General features: G+C 38.0%; 1 protein-coding gene across 1 annotated transcript in view; it reads right to left on the reverse strand.

Annotated features, from left to right (window-relative positions):
• Hook1 (hook microtubule tethering protein 1) overlaps window positions 1-16,183 on the reverse strand; it is a 45,221-nt gene extending 29,038 nt beyond the window's left edge. The window contains exons 1-5 of the mRNA XM_038333775.2: window positions 15,988-16,183; window positions 10,797-10,882; window positions 4,884-4,956; window positions 2,852-2,902; window positions 1,854-1,986 (exon numbers count right to left, since the gene is read on the reverse strand). Coding sequence (XP_038189703.1) covers window positions 1,854-1,986; window positions 2,852-2,902; window positions 4,884-4,956; window positions 10,797-10,882; window positions 15,988-16,050 — 406 coding nt within the window. The 5' untranslated portion in view covers window positions 16,051-16,183. The remainder of the gene's footprint in view (window positions 1-1,853; window positions 1,987-2,851; window positions 2,903-4,883; window positions 4,957-10,796; window positions 10,883-15,987) is intronic.
• Between the last annotated feature and the right edge of the window lie 7,370 nt (window positions 16,184-23,553).

The raw sequence follows: 23,553 nt of genomic DNA on the forward strand, positions 1-23,553 counted from the left end.
GATTTGTTTTGTTCTTGTTTTTGATTGTTTGCTTGTTTTAACTTTCTTTTGAAGAGGTGCTGCAAAAGTGAGGGACAATATGGGGAGCCTAAGAGGTGAGTAGGATTAGGGTGCATGACGTAAAATTTTTTAAAAATCAATCAAGAAATTATGTTTAAAAAATCTTTCTGTTTGAGAAGGTTATTATTAACAATTAAGCCAATTGTCACTTCAAACCACAAAAGGGCAGAAGTTGCTTGATATCATCAAATTTAGGGGGTTCATTTCTTGTATTTTTTGTTTTTGCTTTTCTATTTTCATTCCTTCTACAGCTCTGATGGAATCCAGGGCTCTGCATGACAGATGAGAGCTCTACTACTAGGCCATATCCTCAGTCCGCTAGCACGTTTTATTTAACTATTCGAATCTAATTGTTAAGCCATACACATATTTTGAAAGTAAAACTGTTTCCGCATATGGACTGCTTAGTAAACTTTCACTTGTATTTTCAGGAACTAAATTTCCTTTCAAAACTATGAAGACAAGAATATCTAGTGATGCTTAGGTCTAAATTATGACTAAAACAGTATATAAAGTTTACAAGGTGCAACAAAATCATCAACACCAGGGAAAAGTGTAGCTTAGACTGCCAATCATGGCTTATAATAGAAGATGAATTTACAAGAAAATGGAAGAATGCAATACTAGAAAAAATAATACTTAAATGAAATAGAATCAAAGCCAAATGTTACTTTTCTGAAAATGAATTATGTCTGAAATTTTGGAAACATAAATTAGGCAAAAAAAAAAAAAATGCTACAAATAGCCAGAAACTAAAATAGAAGAAAAGTATTAATCAAGGAATAAAAAGGGCCAAACTGTAACAAAAAGTACTATATTTAAACCTGAATTATTCCTCGTCAAACTGTGAATAGCCAGAGACATTTTAATCTATGAGTAAAGATTTAGTTTCCACAAAACAAACAAACAAACACAACATAACATATAGATCTTTAATGCCCCTAGCACTAACCATAGAAAAAGTAGTTACTTGCCCTCTGAAAAGGTAGCTACTAAATGCAGACACTGGAATAGGAAATTTGTATGTCATGTGTGTATATATTTTATAAACTACAATTGATTTCATTTTATATTTCTTGAGCTTGGACTTTCTGAATTTATCCGTCCTTTACCCTTTCTTGAAGATAAAGAAGTCTTTATGAAGGCAGTGTACTAAGACCAGGCTCTGGCAAAGCTCTTCCCACCCAAGATGTATAAGAGACACAAGATGGACAAGACACACGAGATGGACGAGGTACACGAGATGGACGAGGTACACGAGATGGACGAGACACACTAGACTGACGAGCCCCCACAGGGAAGAAGACTCACTCTACTCAGCTTTGTGACATCTCACGCTCAGCAGCACACAAACTGCTATGTGTACATACACTAGTGTAATGCATGGGTTCCATTAGTATGTGAACTATTCCACTTCTCAAAAGAAAACAGTGGACAGGTTTCTTCTAAACACAGCAGGCATTATTTGAGGAAGTCTGGGTTATAAATTTATTAGCTTAATATTTTATTATGAAAAATTAAATGAACATAAAATTCTACCTGGTGTCCTAAATACCAGGTATCAATGAACTAAATAAACTTAATTTGGCCCCTGACCACCAGAACACAGGACACTTAAGAGCTGCAACATGACAGATAACAGGGAGGTCTAGAATTTAGATCGAGTTGGTGCAAGGTGATTTCAGGCACTCAGCAGCAGGAAGACAACCCCTTCCTGTGAATGACAGCACTAAAAACTAGCAAAGCAGAATGTTTCTGGAAATTGGGAACCTCAAATGTCTAAAACTCCTTACCTTGCTTCCTTTCACAGTTGACTGCACAGCCTAGAATAAGCTGAAGCAACCTCCCAAGCTCGACAGGGTTTGAATACTCAGTTATCTGGTTTAAATCGGGAATAAGTTCTTCAGAAATCTGCTGCCCCAAAAACTGAAGAATCAAATGATATATTAGATCACTGAGTTAAGTAGGCTACAGAGAATTTACAGTACTATTTAAAGAAAAATTAAAATAAGTTCATAAAGTAACTTAATTAAAAAACACAACTCAGTGTTATTGACTAAAACCAAGTTAGCAATATTCTGGCACCTTCTCATATTCAGAGCCAAGTGTATTTGTTTTTCCTTGCTTTTACTATCGGAAAGACAAGGAATTGTTAAGAAGAACCTAGGCTATCTTACTCCAACAAAGTGCTCTCCCAGTAAGCAGTAAACAGGATTATGCTAGCTCAAAACAGAAAGGTATCATTATTAAGAAAGGCAAAGTTATTTACACAATGAAGAAAAGATAGACTGAAGAATATCTGCAGTAGTATGTATCACAACATCAACTACCACACTTTTACAAATGAAAAACAAATCCAAAGGACTTGATTTTTTTCTTCCCCTTTATTTTCTTGAAGCTTATTAAAAAGTTATAAGGATTCTGGATATGTAGAGCACACAGAAAATTCTCATAGTAGTATTAAAACTTTTCCAACAAACTTTCAAGTTTATTTCTGTACCATTAAAAAAGAAAAGAAAAATTTTTAACTAAGAAAATCAGTTCAAAGGCCACCAATTAATAGACAATAAACTATATTTGTAAAAATAATTTAGGGTAATAAAATGAAATTTTATTTCTCTTTTGGAAATCCAATGCAATTAAGCTTTAAACAGCACCATTTTCACAAAAATTCTGGGTGCATTAAAAATGGCAATATAATTATTATAATTATGAATTTCATTCCAATACAAGCTATAAACAAGAAGTCAAGCAATTGGAATTTTTGTTTAAAATCAGGTATTTTTTGTACCTCGTGATAATAACTTGTAATTCCATGGAGGACCTTCTTTAAGTTACTAGCCTAAAATAGAACAAAAAGAAGAAATAAATGTTTTTTTTCATGTTAATAATGAGGGACATACACAAAGGTGAGAGACAATCACTTTCCCAATAAAAATAAAACATCATCAAATTCCTCACCAAGGCAGAAAAATGTGTAAGAAACCTAGCAAGAAATTTAAAAATACTCATATGAACTAAAACTACCATAACTGATAAGAACTGAATTTATTATTATCAGAACTGAAAAGAAAAATAATTATCATCAATGGAGATTTAAGGATGCCTCCCTATGTAAGTTATGGGGAAATTAAACACAAAATATACACTGCACTATCAACAAATGTGGAACGAAACATGTCTGGAGAATAAATAAGGATGTATATTGCTTTCAGGTGCCCTTGGAGCACTCACTAAGACATAAGACAGATAAGAAAGCAAGGCTAAAATTTGCCCCAAGAACCCACACAAAGGTGGGAAGGGAGATTAAAGTTCACAAACTTGTTCTCTGACGTCCACACACATGATGGAGCATGTGCACACTCCATACACACAACATACGCACAATAATAAAATATTCATAATGCATTGAATGTAAGGCAGTGTTTAATATTAGGACAAAAATAGGCCTAACATTTATTATTTAAACCTCTTCAAAAATAAAGAAGCAGGATAAAAAAGAACATGTGTAAACAGCAAAAGGAGAAGTAAATGAGGAAACCAATGCAATAAATAATTTTAAAATGTAAAACTGAAAAATAAGATAGATGTTACTAAGGACCCAGATTCAGTTCCCAGCATCCACATGACTGATTACAACTGGTTATAACTCCAGTTCCAAAGGGCCTGATGATCTCTTATCACCTCTGCATACACAAAGCATGCATATGGTATCCATACCCATACATGCAGAATAATAATTTTTAAATATATACAATTATTCATTAGCATAGTATTACAATACTAGTATTGTTAAAAACTTTATGACACAAATTAGACATCCTTTATGAAACAAACACAGGCCCCCAAGTCCCAAGAAATACAAGAGAAGTAAAAGGGATTTAAAAATATAAAATCATTTACAGATAAAGTTAAACACACACACACACACACACACACACCAGCAATTCCACCAAGAAATTTACCCACCAATGAAATTAAATCTAAGTAAAGATTCACTGCTATAACCTAAATAGAAATAGTTCAACTATCCCACCAGGTGAATAGCTAAATAAAAATGTCATATCAATGTAGTATACACAGATGAATCTCAAAATCATTATACTGAGTGAATGAAGTCTACAGACACATAGTGCACAGTTTGGTGCATTTATACAGAATTCTAGAAACGAGAACTCAAGGGACTCGAAGCAGACAGACAGCCATCAGAAGCCAGTCACTGGGTGAGGGTTAACTGAAAAGAGACCAATGCTCTTGGATGGAAGAAAAGCTCTGTAACTATAAAATGGGTATTTATCTTTGAGTAAACTCAGATGTCCTACTTTCTTTCTTATTGCAAAATGGCCAAAAGCAAGCTAGGGATAAAAGGATTTATTGAGTTTACAAATCCTGAGCACAACCAATCACTGAAAGAAATCAGGGCAAGAACTCAAGCAGCAGGAGAGGCAGAAACCTTGGAGGATAGCTGCTTAATAACTAGCTTTCAGGTTCACATCCATTCAGTCTGCCTTCTTAAGCTTCCCACAACCATCTGTCCAGGGGGCTGGGTCCTCCCACATCAATCAACAATCAAGAAAACGACAACCAGATGGGCATACAGGCCAATCTGATGGAGGCATTTCCTTTTCAATTGAGGTTCTGTCTTTCAAGGTAACTAACTCTACTTTGGGTCAAGTTGATAAAAACAGACCAGTACAATATGTGATAACTCAAACTGAAAAATGCACTCATGAATTAATTTTTAAAAAAATCAATTGAGTTCAGTACGGCTTGTAGGAGCTTTGCTTGCACCATGTATGACCCACCCATCCACGTCTGCGTACCTTTATTCTCCAGTTGTCTCCAACATCATCTTTAATACGGCTTAACCAAGATTCGTCGAACCAGGCTACGTCACTAAAACAAAAATATAAAAGCTAAACTTTAAAATGTTTTTGTAACATGAAAAACAAAACTGAACCACAGTATGAAGTATTCATAGTTTAAAATCTATCCTTAGTGAGATTAGCAGTAATTTAAATGAAGCCACTAAATTTTTCTTTCTCCATAGCAACCCACCTAGCTCTAGCCTTCTTACAAGCAAATTCACCCTTTGGTAACCATTAACATTGAGCTAATAATCTTCCCACTAGTTAAATCTGATGTTCAACCTCAGACATTTTATACTTTTTTGCTCTGGCACATCATATATATGATTTGATAGTTTTTGTTTTCTTTTATACACTTATCAGAACTTGATCTTGATACCAAAGAAACACCAAAAGGAGGAAAGGAGCTAATGAAAAAAATACAATTCAATTATTTTCTAAAGAAAACTAAGCAAAAATCATTACAATATGTTTAATTCCATCCAGGATGCATCTTCAAGAATTTTTGCAGCTAACTTAAGGGAATAATTATATTTCTACTTACTAATAAAAACTGTATTGTCTTCTATTGATGCCCCAAGACTACTGTTGAATAAGATTCTATCAGAAAGACTTGAGGTACTGGATTTCTACTGTTACTGCTGAATAAAAACACTGGCCTTGGAGTCAGACTAAACTAATACAAATCTCAGCCTTACAATTTATTGTTTCACTTCTGAAAGTAGCTCTCTACACCCTTGGTATTCATGGATAAACTGAACATAAAAATAGCAAATACACAGCTTATAAATAAAAAGGTTGAATGAGGGCTGGGAAGACAGCTCAGTGCATAAACACACGTGCTCGAGTCAGATCTGCAGCACCCATGGGAAAGCTGCATGCAGCAGCACATGTCTACAACCCCAACACTGGCTATGAAGTGGGGCCAAAGAGACGTGGACCCCAGGGGCTCACTGCCAACCAGGATAGCCAAAATGGTGAGTTCCAGATCAGAGACTAGCCTGTTTCAAAAATAAGGTTGAGAATGATAAAGGAAAATACTCAACATTGACCTCTGGGTTCCATAAGCACACAATGGATAACTGCACAAGCACAGACACACACACACACACACACACACACACACACACACACACAAATAACCCATATAATGGGACCTATAATGATATACTTAGTAAATACTCAGATGTTGGCTATCATGGTTTATCATTTAACTGCTCAAATACCTGCACAATGAAAAATGATTAAAGCCTGAATATTTTAATTCTATACCACATTCCTCTTTGCAAAAGTCATCCAGTGAAAGACAATAAAAAACACATATATTACATGGCTGGTCAACTGACAAAGTGGGGGAATGGATTCATTCTTGGTAGCAGTATATAGAACCACATTTTCCAAAAAGACGTATTTCAGTTTTAACTTTGTACCTATAGATATGACCATATTTGGAAATAAAGTCTTCACAGTAACAATCAAAGTAGGAAGAGATCTTATTAACTTAGAATGGGTCCATAAGACTAGTGCCCTTAAAATGGAACAGATAGAATAGGTTCCCTAAAAGGCAGTCCAAGTAGTACGGATAAGTCCTGGTGCCAGTCAACCTGCAGTCTGCCCCAGCCCTACAACTGTCGACCACATTCAGGGAGACTATAGTTTGCACCTATGCTGGTTCCTTCCTTGTTTGGCTGGAGTCGGTGAGCTCCTACTAGCTCAGGTAAACTGTTCCAGTGGGTGTCCCCATCATGGTCTTGACCTCTTTGCTCATATCCTCACTCCTCCCACTCTTCAACAGGACTTAGGGAGCTCAGCCCAGTGCTCCACTGCTGGTCTCTGTCTCTGTTTCCATCAGTTGCTGGATGAAGATACTCATCAGTCTGACTACAGGGCAAGTCATAATCGGGCCCCCTTCTCCTCTATTGTTTAGGGTCTTAGCTGGGGTCATCCTTGTGGATTCCTGGGAATTTTTCTAGTGCCAGGTTTTCATGCTAGCCCCATAATGGCTCCCTCAATCAAAATATCTCTTTCCTTGCTCTCATCTTTGTCCTTCCTCCATCTCATCTATCCCGTTCCCTCAAGTTCTCCAGACCCCTCCACTTCTCCCCTCCCCTTCTCACCCTCCCTTCTCCCCTCATCTCCATGCTCCGAATTTTGTCAGGCTATCTTGTCTATTTCCCCTTTCCAGGTAGATGTATGTATGTTTTTCTTAGGGTTCACCTTGTTACTTAGCTTCTCTAGGATCATGAACTATAGGCTCAGTATCCTTTGCTTTACAGTTGTATCCACTTATGAGTGAGTACATACCAAGTTAATCTTTCTGGGTCTAGGTTATCTCACTCAGGATGGTTTTTTCTAGCTCCATCCATTTGCATGCAAATTTCAGATGTCTTTTTTTTTTTTTTTTTTTTTTTTTTTACTGCTAGTAGTACTCCAATGTTTGGGAGGATACTTTGTTCGGCTTAGATATAGTTTGGAGGGCACTGGACTTTCCCCAAAGCAATGTGCCTTACCCTCTTTTAGGAATGGATGGGAGGTGGGGTATAGGGATAGGAGGGACAGGGAACTGGGATTGATATGTAAAATGAAAAAAATTAGTTTCTTTTCTTTTTAAAAAAGAAAAATAAAATAAATTAAAAATAAAAAAAATGGAACAGATATAGCTGCAAACAAAGGGAAGCTAAGCAGAGGCACAGTGGCCCTAGAAATGCCCAGGACAACCAGAAGCTAGAAAAGGCAAGGAAGCTCTCTCGCTGAAGCTTTGGAGTGAGAACAGCCTGCCCAAGAGCTTGATTTCGACTTCTAACTACAGGAACTACAGGAGAATAAAATTTTGTTGTGTTAAGCCACACAGTCTATGGCACTGTTACAGCAGCCCTGGAAAACTAACCCAGTCGTAGGTGCATTTTCCCCCAGTGCACAGCCTTTCCCCACAACTGCACCTTCTACGTACATTTTTAAAGGAGTGCACATATTACGTATCCAAACTAAAGATAAGGACCTACAGAAGCCATCACTAAGTCCATGGTTCCTGGTGGCTAAAGTTACGGTTTAGGCAACTGTTTAAGATCTTATTCTATAAATGCATACCTGCCTCAGATTAAAAAAAAATGATTATCTAAAAGGTTGCCTTTTCTTTAAAAAGCAGAATTTATCTTCTCACCTTTATTAACAACTTTCATGTGACTTTATAAAAATCACCAGTAAAATTTATTATAAATGTTACCATTATGGGACTTTGAAACAGAGAAATATGCCGGGTACGCTTTAATTCCAGCACTCGGGAGCCAGACACAGGTGAGAGTTCAAGGCCAGCCTGGTCTACAAAGTGAGTTCAGGGACCTGTCTCAGCAAACAATAAATTATACACATAAGAAATTAGTCTTTTTTATTAGGATTATGAAATTTTTATCCAAATGAGCAAAAATGTATCCTTGCAAGTCTTGCTGTCTATATACAGACTTCTAGAAAAGTGTTAAAAAATAATAAAAGTTCCTTAGATGATAAGGAGGTTAAAACACCAAAGAGTACAATAAGATGGGCAAGTAAAACATAAAATGGGGATATTAGGGGGACCAGCAGACAGACTGGCTTAGACCCATTTTAGGCCACTGGTCATTTGCTTAATGAAGAAATATTTCTTATTAACTAACCTATTTGATTTTCCCTGAAAAACAAAAGCTATTAGAAGATAATAACACATATACAAACAAGGAGAGAGGCAGAAAGAGAGAGAGAGAGAGAGAGAGAGAGAGAGACATGGAGAGAGAGAGACGGAGAGTAGAAATCTGACCGTGGAAAATAAGCTGAGAAAACAAGCTATCATTTAGACAAAGTGTACCTGGTGCTACTCCAAACAGTGCCTGCAAATCTGGGAGATCCAAGAGCCACACACGGCACACCAAGGAAAGACCCTATAGCATCAAGCTATCAACACAAACAGAAATGATGTCTCCGGCAAGGTCTATAACCCTAGCAGTCCAGCAGCTGAAGCAGGAGGACTGTTCTAACTGTGAGGCAGCCTGGACTACACAGTAAGTTTCAGACCACCCTAGATTAAAGCCAAACTCTGAAAAGAACAACAACAACAACAATAAACAAAAAACAAAAGGAAAAGAAGAAACTAGGCCAAGTTTGGGTCGATGTCTTCACATAGCACTGTTAATTGAATGAATAGATAACTTTTATTCCGATCAGCCAAAAATTATTACAATGAAAGCAGTGAGACATACATTCCTTCATCAAACAATGATGGCATCCTCAAATCAAGAAATACCATGTTGGCTCTAGTCAAGTAGATAGTTTCAAAACAAAATAAAATGAAAGAAGTATTTTAATGTAGGAGGAGGTCCTTCTATCTATGCATTTCTTTCATTTGGTTAGTAAAGGAACTGCTTTGGGCCTATACCAGAGCTGTAGGGGAACAGAGCTAGGCAGGGAAAACTAAACAGAATGCTGGGAGGAAGAAGGCAGAATCAGAGAGATGCCAGTCAGACATGCCAAATCTTTGCTGGTAAGCCACTACCACGTGGCAATATACAGATTAATAGAAATGGTTTAAATTAATAATTAATATATGAGTTAGCCAATAAGAAGCTAGAGCTAATGAGCCAAGCAGTGTTTTAATTAATACAGTTTCCGTGTGATTATTTCGGTGCTAAGTGGCCGGAAACAAACAAGTGTCCTCCCTGCAACATTTTAAGAAAACTGGGAAGTAAGGAGTATTTTTCAATGATTGATGAAAATGTTAACATGCTTTAACTATAAATTCTGGATAGTCAAATGAGATAATACCAAATCATTAAGATTTTAAAATAATTGTAAGCTGTTTTTCTAGGAATGGCATAAAGATTTTTGTGGCTCCAACAATAGAATTTTTGCAGTCAGTTTCATCTTGTAGATGGTGGGAAGAAGTCAATATAATAATCTCTGACTGGAGAACAATAAAGTCAAAACAGGAGTCTGGACTCTTTTTAAATAGTTATATTAAAAATTCTTAAATCTATTATTTCTTAATATTTCCCAACCATAGTCCAGGGATTAGGATTGTAGTCAACAATATAAACTGTATCCTCAATAGTGCAAATGGCCAATTCAGAACTCATAATTTTTAAATACTGTTTAGGGTACATTAACATACCCAAGGCCAGAATCTTAACTATTCAAGCCTTGTCCATGCTTTGTAACTTCAAAGTCCATAAAATTAACACAATTATTGCTGGACTCATAATTACTATTATTTCAGTATTATATTTTTAATATAGTTTGTTTTCCAAATTGTAGAAAATGAATGCAAGTGTATCATTTAGCCTTTTCTCTTTGAACAATATGATATGGGATGAATGTCCTTCTGTATATGTGCTGCTTTATTGGTTGATGAATAAAGCTGCTTTGGCCTAAGGTAGGACAGAATAAAGCCAGGCAGGAAATCCAATCAACAGAGATATATAGAGAGAATAGGCAGAGTCAGGGAGATGCCAAGTAGCTGCCGAAGGAGACTGATGCTCCAGAATCTTACCAGTAGGCCACAGCCTTATGGTGATACACAGATTAATAGAAATGGGTTAATTTAAGATGAAAGAGATATTAATAAGAAGCCTCAGCTAATAGGCCAAGCAATGTTTCTGTGTGATTATTTGGCATACAACGATATATGAATCTTTATCGATCATTTGGTTAAAATGAATCTTTATAAACAAGCAAGAAATCATGAGGTGGTAAAATGGTCTTGTTCCCTAGTTGCGAGAATGCCCTGGTGCCATATGTCTGACTCTGTCTACTGGGTAGGATGAACTCTCAGACACCTTTATAGAAGAGTTCTAGCTGCTGCTGGACGTACATTCCTATGAGGTCTTTTTTGTCACTACTCACATTTGATGAAGAACTTGTGCCATGGTCACTCCATTAGTCAGCTGTTTGACATCCTGACAGGGTGAGGCAGTCTTGAATGTCTGCAGCTAAAATGACACAAAACAAATCACCATACTGTTGGACTATCCCTACAATACAAAATAAAGAAATAGCAACTATACTGTATTTCTATAGCTGTGTAAAATTTTTATAAAAAAACATTTGTACATAAAATCAAGCCTAATAGAACATGGTGCTATGTATGAAATTATTCAGCACTTTTGAATAATACAAACTCTCAGATGTATCTACTATAAGGAGAACATCAAGATAACTAAACAAGTAGTTAAAATGTCATTGAAGTTACTTGATAGGAAAATAAAAGCTAAAACTGTTAGATCTAAAACTACTTAATACCATATAAATGAGCTCTGAAAGAAACCGGGACTGTCCAACAATTAGCCACAGAGACAGGCAGCTGAGCTGTTCCAATCTAGAATGCTTCAGCTATTACTAACATTTAATCTTGATTTTGAAAATGTTTATGACAAGATGCATTGCTGCTAAGACTGATGGCCTGTATGCACTCTCCAGAACTCACATGGTACAGAGAACCAGCTCCTGCAAGCTGTTCTCTCACCTCCACACTCCAGCTGTACAAACAATTACACAAACACAATAAAGAAATAAGTTAATGTAATTTTTAATGTTTCATGTGTACTTTAAGAATACTGGCATCCTTTTCAAAGCAGCAAATACAAAATAAGAAAAATTTTATAAAGCAATATAACAGTTAAAATGGATCATATAAATGTATAGAAATCGAATCTCTACCCATACTTAAATGTATTATGATTTCGTTTCCTTTACATTATTCATTCCCTTCACTATTCACTTACAAGCCTCAGGATCACCAATTAACTATCAAAGCCCACAGAATTCCATTCCAGCATAACTCACTACTGGTTTGTGCATTTTGAGAATCAACAAAGCTGTCCCTGTTTTTCTAGTCCAAAGGAGAGATGGTATGGAAAGGCTAAAGCCAGCTATGACTGCTCTGAAACCCCTTGGAGATGCCTTCTTGAGCTCCTACTCCATGTGGTGCACTGTGGTACAAGATGAGATTATAAGGGAAAATCACTGCATTCTCCTTCAAAACAGCTATCACTAAGAATTATAAGAAAGTGAAAGGCACATGTCATGTAGAGACATGATTAGCTCATAATTACAGTATATATGAATTATTTTTGAAAGGAGAAAAAAGAGATAATTCATTTAAAATTTGTAATTTAGAAACACCTTGTAAAAAGATCGTGGATGAGAGGGCTTGAGGATGGAAGCTTCAGAAAATGAGTATTTCTATCACACAAATACAAGTGAAAACTGCCATTTCTAAAGGAGCATGAATTCTAGTATCATTTAAGGAGGATGGGCAAAGAATGTCAACCAAGGGGACTGAAGAGACAGGCAGGAGTCAGGACGACATTTTATCCTTACAACAACCATCTATGTAATGGGAAACAACTGGAAAGTTTCCACCACAGAAGACGGCTGAGAAAACTGAGTGAAGGAAGGAACATAATTACACCAGCGTCTGCACAAGGTTCTGTGCTCAATGGTTACAAACACAATCTGGACAAGTTAAGTTTTCCTGAACAGGGATAATACATGTTCAAACCTCCAGACACATTAAGTCAGAAAGTCCACAGCAGTTCTTCTACATGTTGGCTTTAGAGAAATAAGGAATCACAAAGAAGTGCTAAGACAGATGCAAAGGAGATACAGAATATCTATGTGCTTGTGAGCAGGAGATGAGTTCATAAAATGGGCAGCACCAAGACACATATAATGTGAATTCAGAATACAGGAAGAATGGATTCTATGAGATGTGCAATAAGAATTCTGCAACTGGGTGGATATGCAGGAAAGAGAAATTGCAATATCTTTAAAAGGAAAACATTGGCCAACGCTTTGTATTTACATGCTAACTTTTCATATTAACTTAAAGATATATCATCAATGTTTTACAAAATGGATATGGTGAGAGGCTTTAAAAGATCAATTTCAGAATATCAGGCAGAACAATCCTGACAGGAGTCAATGAGATGGCTCACTTGCTACCAACCTTGACATGAGTTCAATTCCTGGAACTCACATGGAGAAGAAGCTCCCTCAAGTTGCCCTATCTTGTGCAATAACAACATAATTTTAGACGTTTGAAAAAGCAATGTGGACATACATATAAGGTGTATCTAGGTCATGGAGTTGCCTCCTTGCACTATGTTTAAATCAATATCAACTTCTCCCAACTGCAAATAAAAGTGGGTAACAACGTAATTTCTCTTGGGTAAACTGAAAGGCTTCATGGCCTAGAACAGCAAATTTGTTTGAAATGAGACTGGCAAGATGGCTCAGTGGTAGGAGCCTTGCCCGCTCTTCTGTAAGAATGGGGTTCAATTCCCATCTCCAAAATGTCAGCTCACAACCATCTTTTTAACTCATCTGAGAGAATACAATGCCCATTTCTGCCCCCTTGGGCACTAGGCATGCATGTAGTGTACACACATATGCACACATGTGTGCACACAGACACAGAAATACTCATACATATAAAATAAACATAAAATTTCTAAATATAATTTGAACAGTAATTTTCTAAGATTGCACATATATTTGCTTTTACTCTTCCTTTTACCTCTTAAAATTATAGCAAAATTTTTTAAAGGAATTATTAAAATAATCTGGCCCAATAATACCCTTAGATATTCGTGAAAGTTGAATTAAAAAGTAATAAAAGTTAAAAACAACCTCACAACACTACAAACCAGAATGAAACCTGAAAACATTTCTTCAAACTTTACATTCATTCCCTGTTATGTAAATTATTCTATTTTCCCTTTGACTTTGTATTTTCTAAGTAGCAGTACATTTTAAGAACTACTTAAAAGAAACATTCAAATCATAAAACCTACACTTAAAGAGTTACCAAAAGAGACAACCCTCACCTAGCCAGCTTCTCTTGATGATTCTTCTGCTTCAGGTAGGGCTAGTCCTGCTGTAAAATGTCACACTCCTTCCAGCCATCTGCTCACCTGCATGCCTTGGCCCCACTGTAACCTGCTTTTCCTTCAATCTTATCAACCGTGTTAGTTCGTCTCAAACACAAAATTACGTGCATATTTGGGAACACCTTCCTGGCTAAAGACAATCTGACAAATGTGTGTTTTCTTCTACTTACTTCCCTTCAGGCTACAGACAAAAGAGTTCATGTGTCTTAGTTACAACTAATGACTCTTATTTTGGGGCTCATTCCCTCTGATTTCTTCTTCTTTAAACCACGATGCAACTAAAAATCCAGGACAAGAAATCTATACCAGTCAATAGTGGAATACCATTCTTAAAGGGCAGAGACAAGACAACTCTATTTTAATTCAAAATATTGAGAGCTTAGTGAGTATCCTTTCTTTTAGGGTCACAGCCAAAGCAGATCAGGCAAGAGTTCTGTTGCCCAGCAGTCAACTACTAGATAACTTCAGAAAGACTCGTCAGCCATAGTGAATTCAAGGCTAACCTGGGCATCTTAGACTATGTCTTAAGTAAAAAGGAGGTTGAGGATTCGGCTACCTTGGTAGAGCACTTGCAGAGACCCCTCATTCAACTGGGGGACAGGCAGCAGAAGCAGCAAAGGAAAATAAATGATAAAACAAAATCTAGAAGAGTTAGAAGGAAAAGGTTGTAAAGTTAGATCCAAAGATAAGGAGAGGTAGTCTTTCGGCTAAAAGCCAAGATTCAGTTCAAAGTAGAGTCAAGTAGTATCTGCATGGAGCTTCCTAAGAAGTAGTAGCACTACCCGGTTGTTGTTACAGTGTTGAGAAGTGTACATCTGGCCATAATAGCATGACCACAAGACAGTGACAATTTCTCAGTCATTCTAATTTCCTGCAGTACACAGCAGCCTGGGAGAGCACTGCCCAAGCCGATTGGCGACTAGCAACCAAGCGCCCCGTCTGTGATTCCTTATTTGGCTCATAGTTTTTCAGATCTTGGGGATTTTGCCTTCCACTGTTGTTACAAACACCTCTAAACTGGTTCCAAGGAGACTAGCACAAAGTACGAAGTTAATAAATACAGCTTTAAGAATGGATATGGTCGTAACATTTTAAGATATCGCAATAGAGTTTTAAGAAAATCTTGTACTTCACCGCAGGACAGGGAAGTCAGTGACATCATAAAGAACCACTTCAGTCACGACCAGAGCACAAAATTGGAGACCTGGACACACCCTATGATTAGCCATTTGTTTTTAAACAAAGCAGATCATTAAAGTAATACTGCCTTCTTGCCCCGCAGTCTTAAACAGATTATCTAAACCTAAATACTAATTTAAATGACTACACAGGTTGACAAGATCTAAAAGCTTTAAATCTAGAAATCGCAGCTACTGGTGTTCTACTTAAAACTTGTCATTTAAGTTCAAAGTGCAAAAGTTACTTTATATTTCAAACGCTCAGAGCTCTTTCCCATTTGCCCCTTGGATTTGCTCACTAGGAGACAGCCAGCCAATCTCCTGGAGAATAATCCTCCTGATCCAGTCTACTTACATTCCAATCAGACAGACTGCCCTCCACAAATCTACACAACTGGGGTGAGCTTTGAGTCATCAACAGTAGTTTGTGGGACGTCAAGGATTATCCTAACACAATAAAGGGCTAGGAATCACACCTGGAAGCCAGTTCTGTCATATCTAGGCAATTCCAACAGGTTAGAAACCATTTTGCTCATTGGACATCTGGGGACAGAGCCAGTCGTCCATCGAGTCTGCACCAATGAATTCTGCTCATGCATCAAGCGCAAAAAAAAAAAAAAAAAAAAAAAAAAAAAAAAAAAAAAAAAAATCCCAAATCTTTTTTTACTTTAAAATAAAGAAAAGGTATTACGAAGGAAAGAGGAGGCACAGAAAAAAAGAAAAAGAGCTCCCGCATCTCTCTGCAGCCGTGTCTACACCATTCTTGCTGTGTGGGCCCAAAGGGACAGCAAGCTGGGAACCGAGGTGGCCAGCGTCTCCTAGCCACCTGTGCGCCATGGGGCACTGTGGCTGGGTGGAGAGCCCGGTCTCGGACAGGCTGCGGAACAGGTGGACGTGGCAGTCGCAGGTTCCCTCGCTCAGCCCGCCCCGTGGGGGGCCTCGCCGGCGAGCACGGATCACACTCACCCAGATGATGAGGCTGTCACACAGCGGCAGCTCCGGCTGTGGCAGCGGCTGCGGGTCCTCCATGGTCCGAGAACCTCGACGCCGCGCTCCCAGCGACGGACGCGCCTCCCAGCCGGGGCCCGCGTCAACGACCTGCGCGCCAGCCACCGGAGCTCCGCGGCCAGGCCCGGCGCCCGCGCCGCTCACGCGCGCGAAGCCTCACGCCGCCGACGTCGCGGCGCGACCGCCCCCTTGCCCACCGCGGCCGTCCCGTGCCACGGCACCTGAGCCGGCCCCGCCCGCCGATCGCTCACCGCGCGCTGAGTGACCTCGGCGAGCACCAGTCACAAAGAAGCTGGGAGCCCGCGAGGCCGGCGGGGCGGGAGGAGCGGGAAGAGGTCGCGCAGGAGGGCTGCCGATTGGACGCGCTCCAGCGGACTCTTGGCCAATCAAGGAGGGGCAAGCCCGGGCTGCCGAGAGGAGCGGGAGTGGGTGGGCGGAGGTTTGTGACCTGGCAGGTGCGGTGAGGGCGGGGCTGGGGGGTGGGGGGGTAAACGAGAGCGCGCCTGCGCGGGCTGGGGTGGCCAAAGGGTGCTCGGAGTGGGTGGCTCAAGGTGCCTCCCTCCCTCTCCCCCGGTGAGCACCTGTGCAGGTGCATGCTCAGCTTTCAGCGTCCTCACCGATCCCACGACAGTACCCGTGGATTGAGACCCCCCAGACGAAGGAGGAACCGCTGCCAAGCCTCCTGGGCATTCATTGGAAAGAAATGTTTTTAATTTGAAGACATGACCAAGAAACGTGTTTCCCAAGGCACATGGACCTTCCATGCTGCCTAAGTCAAAGTAAGCGCTCACGGAATTACAGGTTGTTACTGATTTCATTTTAAATGGGGCTAAGCCATTTTCAGAGAGCAAAACGAAATAGCGTTCCAAAGTGTCTGTGTACCCTAACCCCTCTTTTTGGTGTGAAAACTGTGTTCACTGAGAATGTTGGTGGCATGCCAACAAGATAACCTGTGTCGTTATTGAATGGAACCAGAATATTCTTGTTCTTGGTTCTCACCTCTTCACTCATTCATTAATCCATCAACCCATACTCTAGTAAACAGTTGGTTCATTTAAATCGCTGTGTTTTTAAATTTATACATTGATCAAGACTGTGGGATCATAAGCCTACTAATATAAATCAGTCTCACTTTTAAAAATAGAATGAGGGTATTTTCTGACTCCCTTGACGCTGTCTCGGAACTTTCCTTAAGGGTCTTGAGTTGCTTGGTATTCTGGGCACTGTAAACAGCAGTGTAACCACATGAAAGCTAAAGACTGTAAAAATTGAAGAGGCCTTATAGTGAGTCTCCCTCCAACTCCCGCACCCACTCTTACTCTCAGCTTTATTTTATGGTAGAGACACCAGCCTCCATGCCCCTAAAGATCACTCTAATTAAAACATAAGGCATACATTGTTAAGATAATGTAAATTGCAAACTATGAACTGTGCAATATGATTTACTGTAATGACACATCGAAACGTCTGAGGACACGTCTCTGAGAACCAAGAGTGAGCTATTAAAATACTTACTGAGAGTCACCAGGGAAGGGCTATGCAACTGGACTATAGATAAATAGAAAAGAAGTCTCAGGGAAGAATGACCACTTAAGTTCACTGTGAGGGATGACTGGCAAATTAAGGAAAAAATGTTTCAAACTTGAAAAGTTAAAAAAAAACAATAAAAGACTAATTTTGACAAGTGTCGAATGAGTATACATCTAAAAATTTAGGGAAATTTTGATATATGTATTATTAAGAAAGATTAAAGATGTATTTATATTTTTATTCCTGTGTGTCTGCAACATGTGTGGAAGTTCCCTTGAAGGCCATAAGAGGGCATCAGATCTCCTGGAGCTGGAATTAGGGGCAGTTTTGAGTGGTCTACTGTAGGTGCCAAGAGCAGAACTCTGGTCCTCTGCAAGAACAGCAAGTACCCTTAACTCTGAGTAATCTCTCCAACCCCAGGGAACTTTAAAATTCCTATATCTTCTAAACCCATCATTCCACTTCTGGATAATTCCATTTGTGAAATCGCAAATTCAACTACAGACTGAACAGAAATGTATTGTAAATCAATTACAAGTATTGACTGAGCAATTATTAGTCAATTATAATATAACATTATAATATAATCAAGTATAACACTGGTTAATGACAAGTACTAATTAATAGTCCAATAAACAAGAATATTATAGAAGAGTCATATCTAATAAAAATAAGACATGAAACTATTTTATAATAGAGGAAAGCTTTTATAATGAATAATTTATTGTAATCAATTTACATTAAATATGGTTTAATTTATAAAATAATCAGTCATAAGACATTATACATGTATTTTAATATTTACATAGCAAACTATTATGTTTATATATTAAATAAATATATTCTATGTGTTTTTATCTTTTTTTATAGTTAATACTAATTTCTAATGGTAGAACAATAGAAGAGATACCTAATACAGCATGAACTATTTGAGTTATCAATTTGGCATTAATTTTTCTTTAGTGTCCAGGTTTGCACAGTTGAATAAAAGTAGTTTTTTTTTTGGTTTTTTTTTTTTGGTTTTTCGAGACAGGGTTTCCCTGTAGTTTCTAGAGCCTGTCCTGGAACTAGCTCTTGTAGACCAGGCTGGCCTCGAACTCAGAGATCCGCCTGCCTCTGCCTCCCGAGTGCTGGGATTAAAGGCGCGCCACCACCGCCCGGCTTAAAAGTAGTTTTAAAACACCGAAAAAGGTTTTAAAAGTACAAATTGGCACGATCTTTTGAAAAAGAGTTAAAATTCAAAAGATAAAATTTTCAAAGCTATACCTTCAATTTCAGAATCTCCTCTTACTAATCAGGTGTCAGCGGTGCTCATCAGCATCCTAGAAGGGGCAATGAAAAGATCTAAAGGGCACTGGAAACAGTGATTAACATCGTCTATCTTTCTATTAAAACATTTCAGGCTAAATTTAATTATTCAAAGGAAATGTGATCATTGAATTTGAACATAAAACAAGGGCCTCATTATATACAAAGATCACTATTTGTTTGTGTATTGTGTATGCATTTATCCATATGACTTAGATAGATGGGGGGAGAGGTGGGAGTAGAAGGAAGAAAGAATAAAGAAAATAGATGAAAATATTAATAGTGATGATTTAGCATGTCCCACTACTAGATTAATGGGTAAGTTTTATCATCTTTTTACTTAATAGTCTTTTAAAATTTGCCTCAGTGAAATTTTATTCTCAGAAAAAGTATATAAAGTTCAAAACTATTAAAAATTCTATGATAAGGCTCTCAACTGTGGAAGAATGTACATACACATTCACCTATGTGTCTATACAGAAAGTAATTGAAAAGAGAACTGTTTAAAAATGCACAACTTTTGTGTGGTGGAGACTTGACACCTTATTGCCTGAGCACTCTTCAGCAAGTTACGTAATTTCATTGTCTCAGTTTTAGTCTCTGTGAACTAGGATAATGCCGTTAGCTTTCTAAATTATTGGACAATTTCTGGTAGTGAGTTGGAGGCATGTTTAATGTTGTTGGAAGGAAATGGGACATTCACCACTTCAGAGGAAGAGCTGAAAAGTCCAAAGTCCAACATGGGAAGGTTAGCTCCTTGAATCTCAGTAGCATTTGAAAAAAAAAAAAAAATGGGTAAGTCTTTTTAGGGCTCTCCAAATGAAATCAGTTTAGTAAAATGGCTGCTCACTCTTTTGGGGAGTCATGCTCAAGATGAAAATTTTAGGGAAATCGGGAAATCGTCTGATTGGATAGGGACCCAGGCCTCTGCTAGAAAAGAATATGCCTAGATGAACAGGTCCAGCGAGACTGCAGAATGAATCTAGGTGAATCAGCAGCCAGGGCAGGGGGCAGAAGCTAGGTAACAAAGAGGTCCCTAAGAGGGACCGCATGGATTTCCCTGGCAAGGAGAAATAGAGATCTCTTAGGTAAACTGGGAGTTCGGGGGCAGGGTGTGCAGGGGAGGGGGCAGAGTAGAGGGAGAGGATGGAGAGATGGAATCATGAGGGATCTAGTTGGTTGGAGGGGGCGGCTTTTGTAGCTATATTTGAGATTTTTATGTCACCTACACAGCTGCCTTTTAAGCATTTTAACTTAGTGCTTACCAGTGATATTGGTCGCTAGTTCCTTGGACTGGCCAAAGAGAGTTCTAAGATTTCCATACAAATTTCAAAGCAACTGTGAATTCAAAGTACTGGTAAAGGCAGCTCTGCCATTGGAGAATGAACACGAGATCTAAAACTAACATATATGGAAAAGATTAACTCCAGGACTTTTGTTATAACTTCCTTTCTTAAGCAGTATTTTCTGGAAAATATACTCTGAGATTAGCATACAGATCTAGTAAATGTTTTTGACTAACAGTCCCGAGAAAGGAATCACGGAGAATTAGGCAGAGGATGAAACAGGCTGCGGTACAGTCGCAGTGAAGGCTACCTCTTTCTGATCCAGCCTTTGCTGGAACTGCCCTTCTAAGTTGTCCTGAGTTTAAATGAAGATGGAGCAGTTGGTGAGTGGGCTGTCCTGGAAAGGTGGCCTGCCAGGCTAGATGACTGGAAAGAATGCTGCCACTGTTAGCTCGCTCCTGGTAGCACTTCCAGGTGAGGAGTTAGCCAGGACTTCCGGGTGTTCTCAGCACCTCCGCAGCCATTGTGGTTGAGGATAGGAGTGCCCCTCACTCAGAATGGTTTCGGGGAAGCGAGGGGCACGTGACCCATAAGTGTGCCTGTAAGTTGTCATAAATGCAAAGTTAAAGTAGTCACAGAGGAAGAGCCCCGCCATCCTCAGTTGTTAGCTGGAGATGATTGCAAAGCTGGCAGTGATCATAGCCACAGTTACAGTTGCACATAGAGGCTTTACGTAAACTACGTACATAAATGCTATCTTGGAGAATTTAAGACTGAGCTACTTATGCAATAACATTAACAAAACGGTAAATTATCAAACATAGTAATCTTTCCAACCATGATTTAAATTTACAGGGAGAAAGACGGATACTTATTGAATAAAGCAAATATAACCATTTCATCTTCTAGAATGTTTAATTATAGTATAAGTGAATAACTGATGGAACTTGTCTCACATTTTCAAGTGAGAAAAAAACACCTATGTGGAAATTTTCAAATATTTGAAAACAGCAGGTAAAAATAAGCATTTGGTAAAATGTGCTAAAAATGTAACCCATCTAGAATTTCTTTTAACTATTCAAATATTGTATTTCATGTCTATATTTACCTGATTTATAAAATGTGTCACCATTTTATACTTGATTGGGAGAAATGGTTCATGCTTCTTATTGGTGACCTATTTTTATGCACAAAATTCCTTTTTTTAATCCTGGTAAGCAGGTTTTCAAAATAACTACCAAACAGTGGCACATACTGGATAATCATTTAATCCACAGATGCTTGTCTATAAAAAGCAAGAATAATCTAGCTTTATTTGTAGTACGACTAATCAAGCTGCTGTCTATTGTTTCCAAGACTGCTCAAGTTAATACTTAAAAATATATAATTTAAAATAAATGCAACATGGATAAAGACATGTTCACAAGGCATTTTAGACAGGCTTAATAAAAGCCAAATTTTAAAAATAGCTGCCTTTGTAATGTTAGAAATATTGGTTATATTTTATTATATAAGAGAAAATTGTTTGACATGATTGTGACTAAAATTTGATATACTGAATTCACCATGTATATGAATTGAAAATACATTAAAATGAACCTACCTACAGAGAGATATCTTGTTCATTCTCCATTATATATAATAAAATGTGTCTTAAAATACCAAAATGCTAGAAAGAAGGAGTTCAGGAATCCATTAAGGACACCAAGGAAGCTTATTTCCTTGTACACAGTAATGAGTTGGGCTATAAGAACAAAGGGGACAGAACTGCCCATGAAGATATGTGCAGTGCTCTTTTGTATACTTTGCAGAACAGACCCTGTTATGTCTAATGAAAATCTGATAGTATTTAACTGAACTTTTTAAAAGTCTCTTAATGTGAAATGGAAATACTTTCCATTTGTCCTGAAACAAAACAAAAACAAAACACAACAACAACAAAAAAAAGAAAGACAGGAAAATGGAGAAAATTCAGAACAAGGCTAAGTCCATATAGAAAAGAAAGAAACTGCATTTCATTACATGACATAAATTTACATGGTCCTGAGCTATACATAACAATAACACGGAAATGTATAGAGAATGAACTGATGTGCCCTACTCGAAGTGCTTCACAGATGGAATACACTAGTCTGATATCATCCATCATAACTATCCAACCACCTGATACGCTATTGCCCACTTGCATATACAAACAAGCACACTGATTCATAGAGAGGTTCCCATGTTCATAAATTGCATGTTTCCAACAAACCTCTCTTACATTATGTAAAGAGAATCCTAAGAGAGTGGGAGCAGATTTTTATAGGGTATTTGGTAACATAAACAGCCTGTGTGATCCTTCTTGGACCAGCTCTGTATTTTCTGTTGTTGCTGCCATGTTTCTTCAGATAGTTAGCATTCTTTCTCTTCAATACTGTTTTGCAAGCAAAGCCACCTTGTCCAAATGAATGAAATTAGTCGCAACACACTAAAGAATCTGCCAAATGAAAATCAATAGCTATAATTGATGAATCAGGGACCTTGGCTGTATTATGCTTTTTATACTGATTTGTTCACTTGGTTGGGTTTTTAAACTGGATTTTCTTTTCAGGTAGTTCTGGCTGGCCTAGAATTCAATATGTATACCAAACTGGCCTTAAACTCAGAGATATGCCTGATCTACATCCCAAGAACTGAGATTAAAGCCTACCTCACCTCGTGAACTATTATTTTTGCCTAATTTTTCTTACAAATATGACATGATTTTTCTAAAAATAACAAAATTTGACAACTTAATCAAAGAACTGGCTTATTCATGAGACTTTAATATTCACATATAAAATATTTTTTTAATTTTAGTTGCTACATTCTCAATGGATGCATAGACAGACATATACATGCATACATACATACTACTACTCTCACACACAATTCAATAACAGCAGTTACACTATTCCCCCAACAGGCTCTTCCAATGTAAGTGCATGTTTTCACACTTAGGAAATCTAACATTCATGTAATACTATCATTTAATATGTGATCTTTAAGTTGATTCAGTCATTCTCAATTATTCACTTATTTCCTCCAAGAATGTAAAATCAAGGGATCAAGGCCCATGCATTATTTTATAAACCGGTGGCTTTAGTTTCCTCTAATGCCGGTCTGTTACTCCGTGTGTGATCGGCCACAACAATAGCATTCTTGAAAGGGACTGGTAGTTTAGTCAGACTGTTTCTTTATTTTCAATTTGGCTCAACAGTTTGGGGAAAGGATTCCATTCTAGGAATATCTGGAGAAACAAGGTACTGGCTTGTCGGATCACTAAGGATGTGAAATTTTATAATTTAGTTTGTATGGTATCATCTAGATTTCTTTGTGATCACTTTGCTTTTCACCCAAGGAACGTAAGATTGTAAGT

The sequence above is a fragment of the Arvicola amphibius genome, chromosome 6 (assembly GCF_903992535.2).
Source record: "Arvicola amphibius chromosome 6, mArvAmp1.2, whole genome shotgun sequence".
Taxonomy (NCBI): Eukaryota; Metazoa; Chordata; class Mammalia; order Rodentia; family Cricetidae; genus Arvicola; species Arvicola amphibius.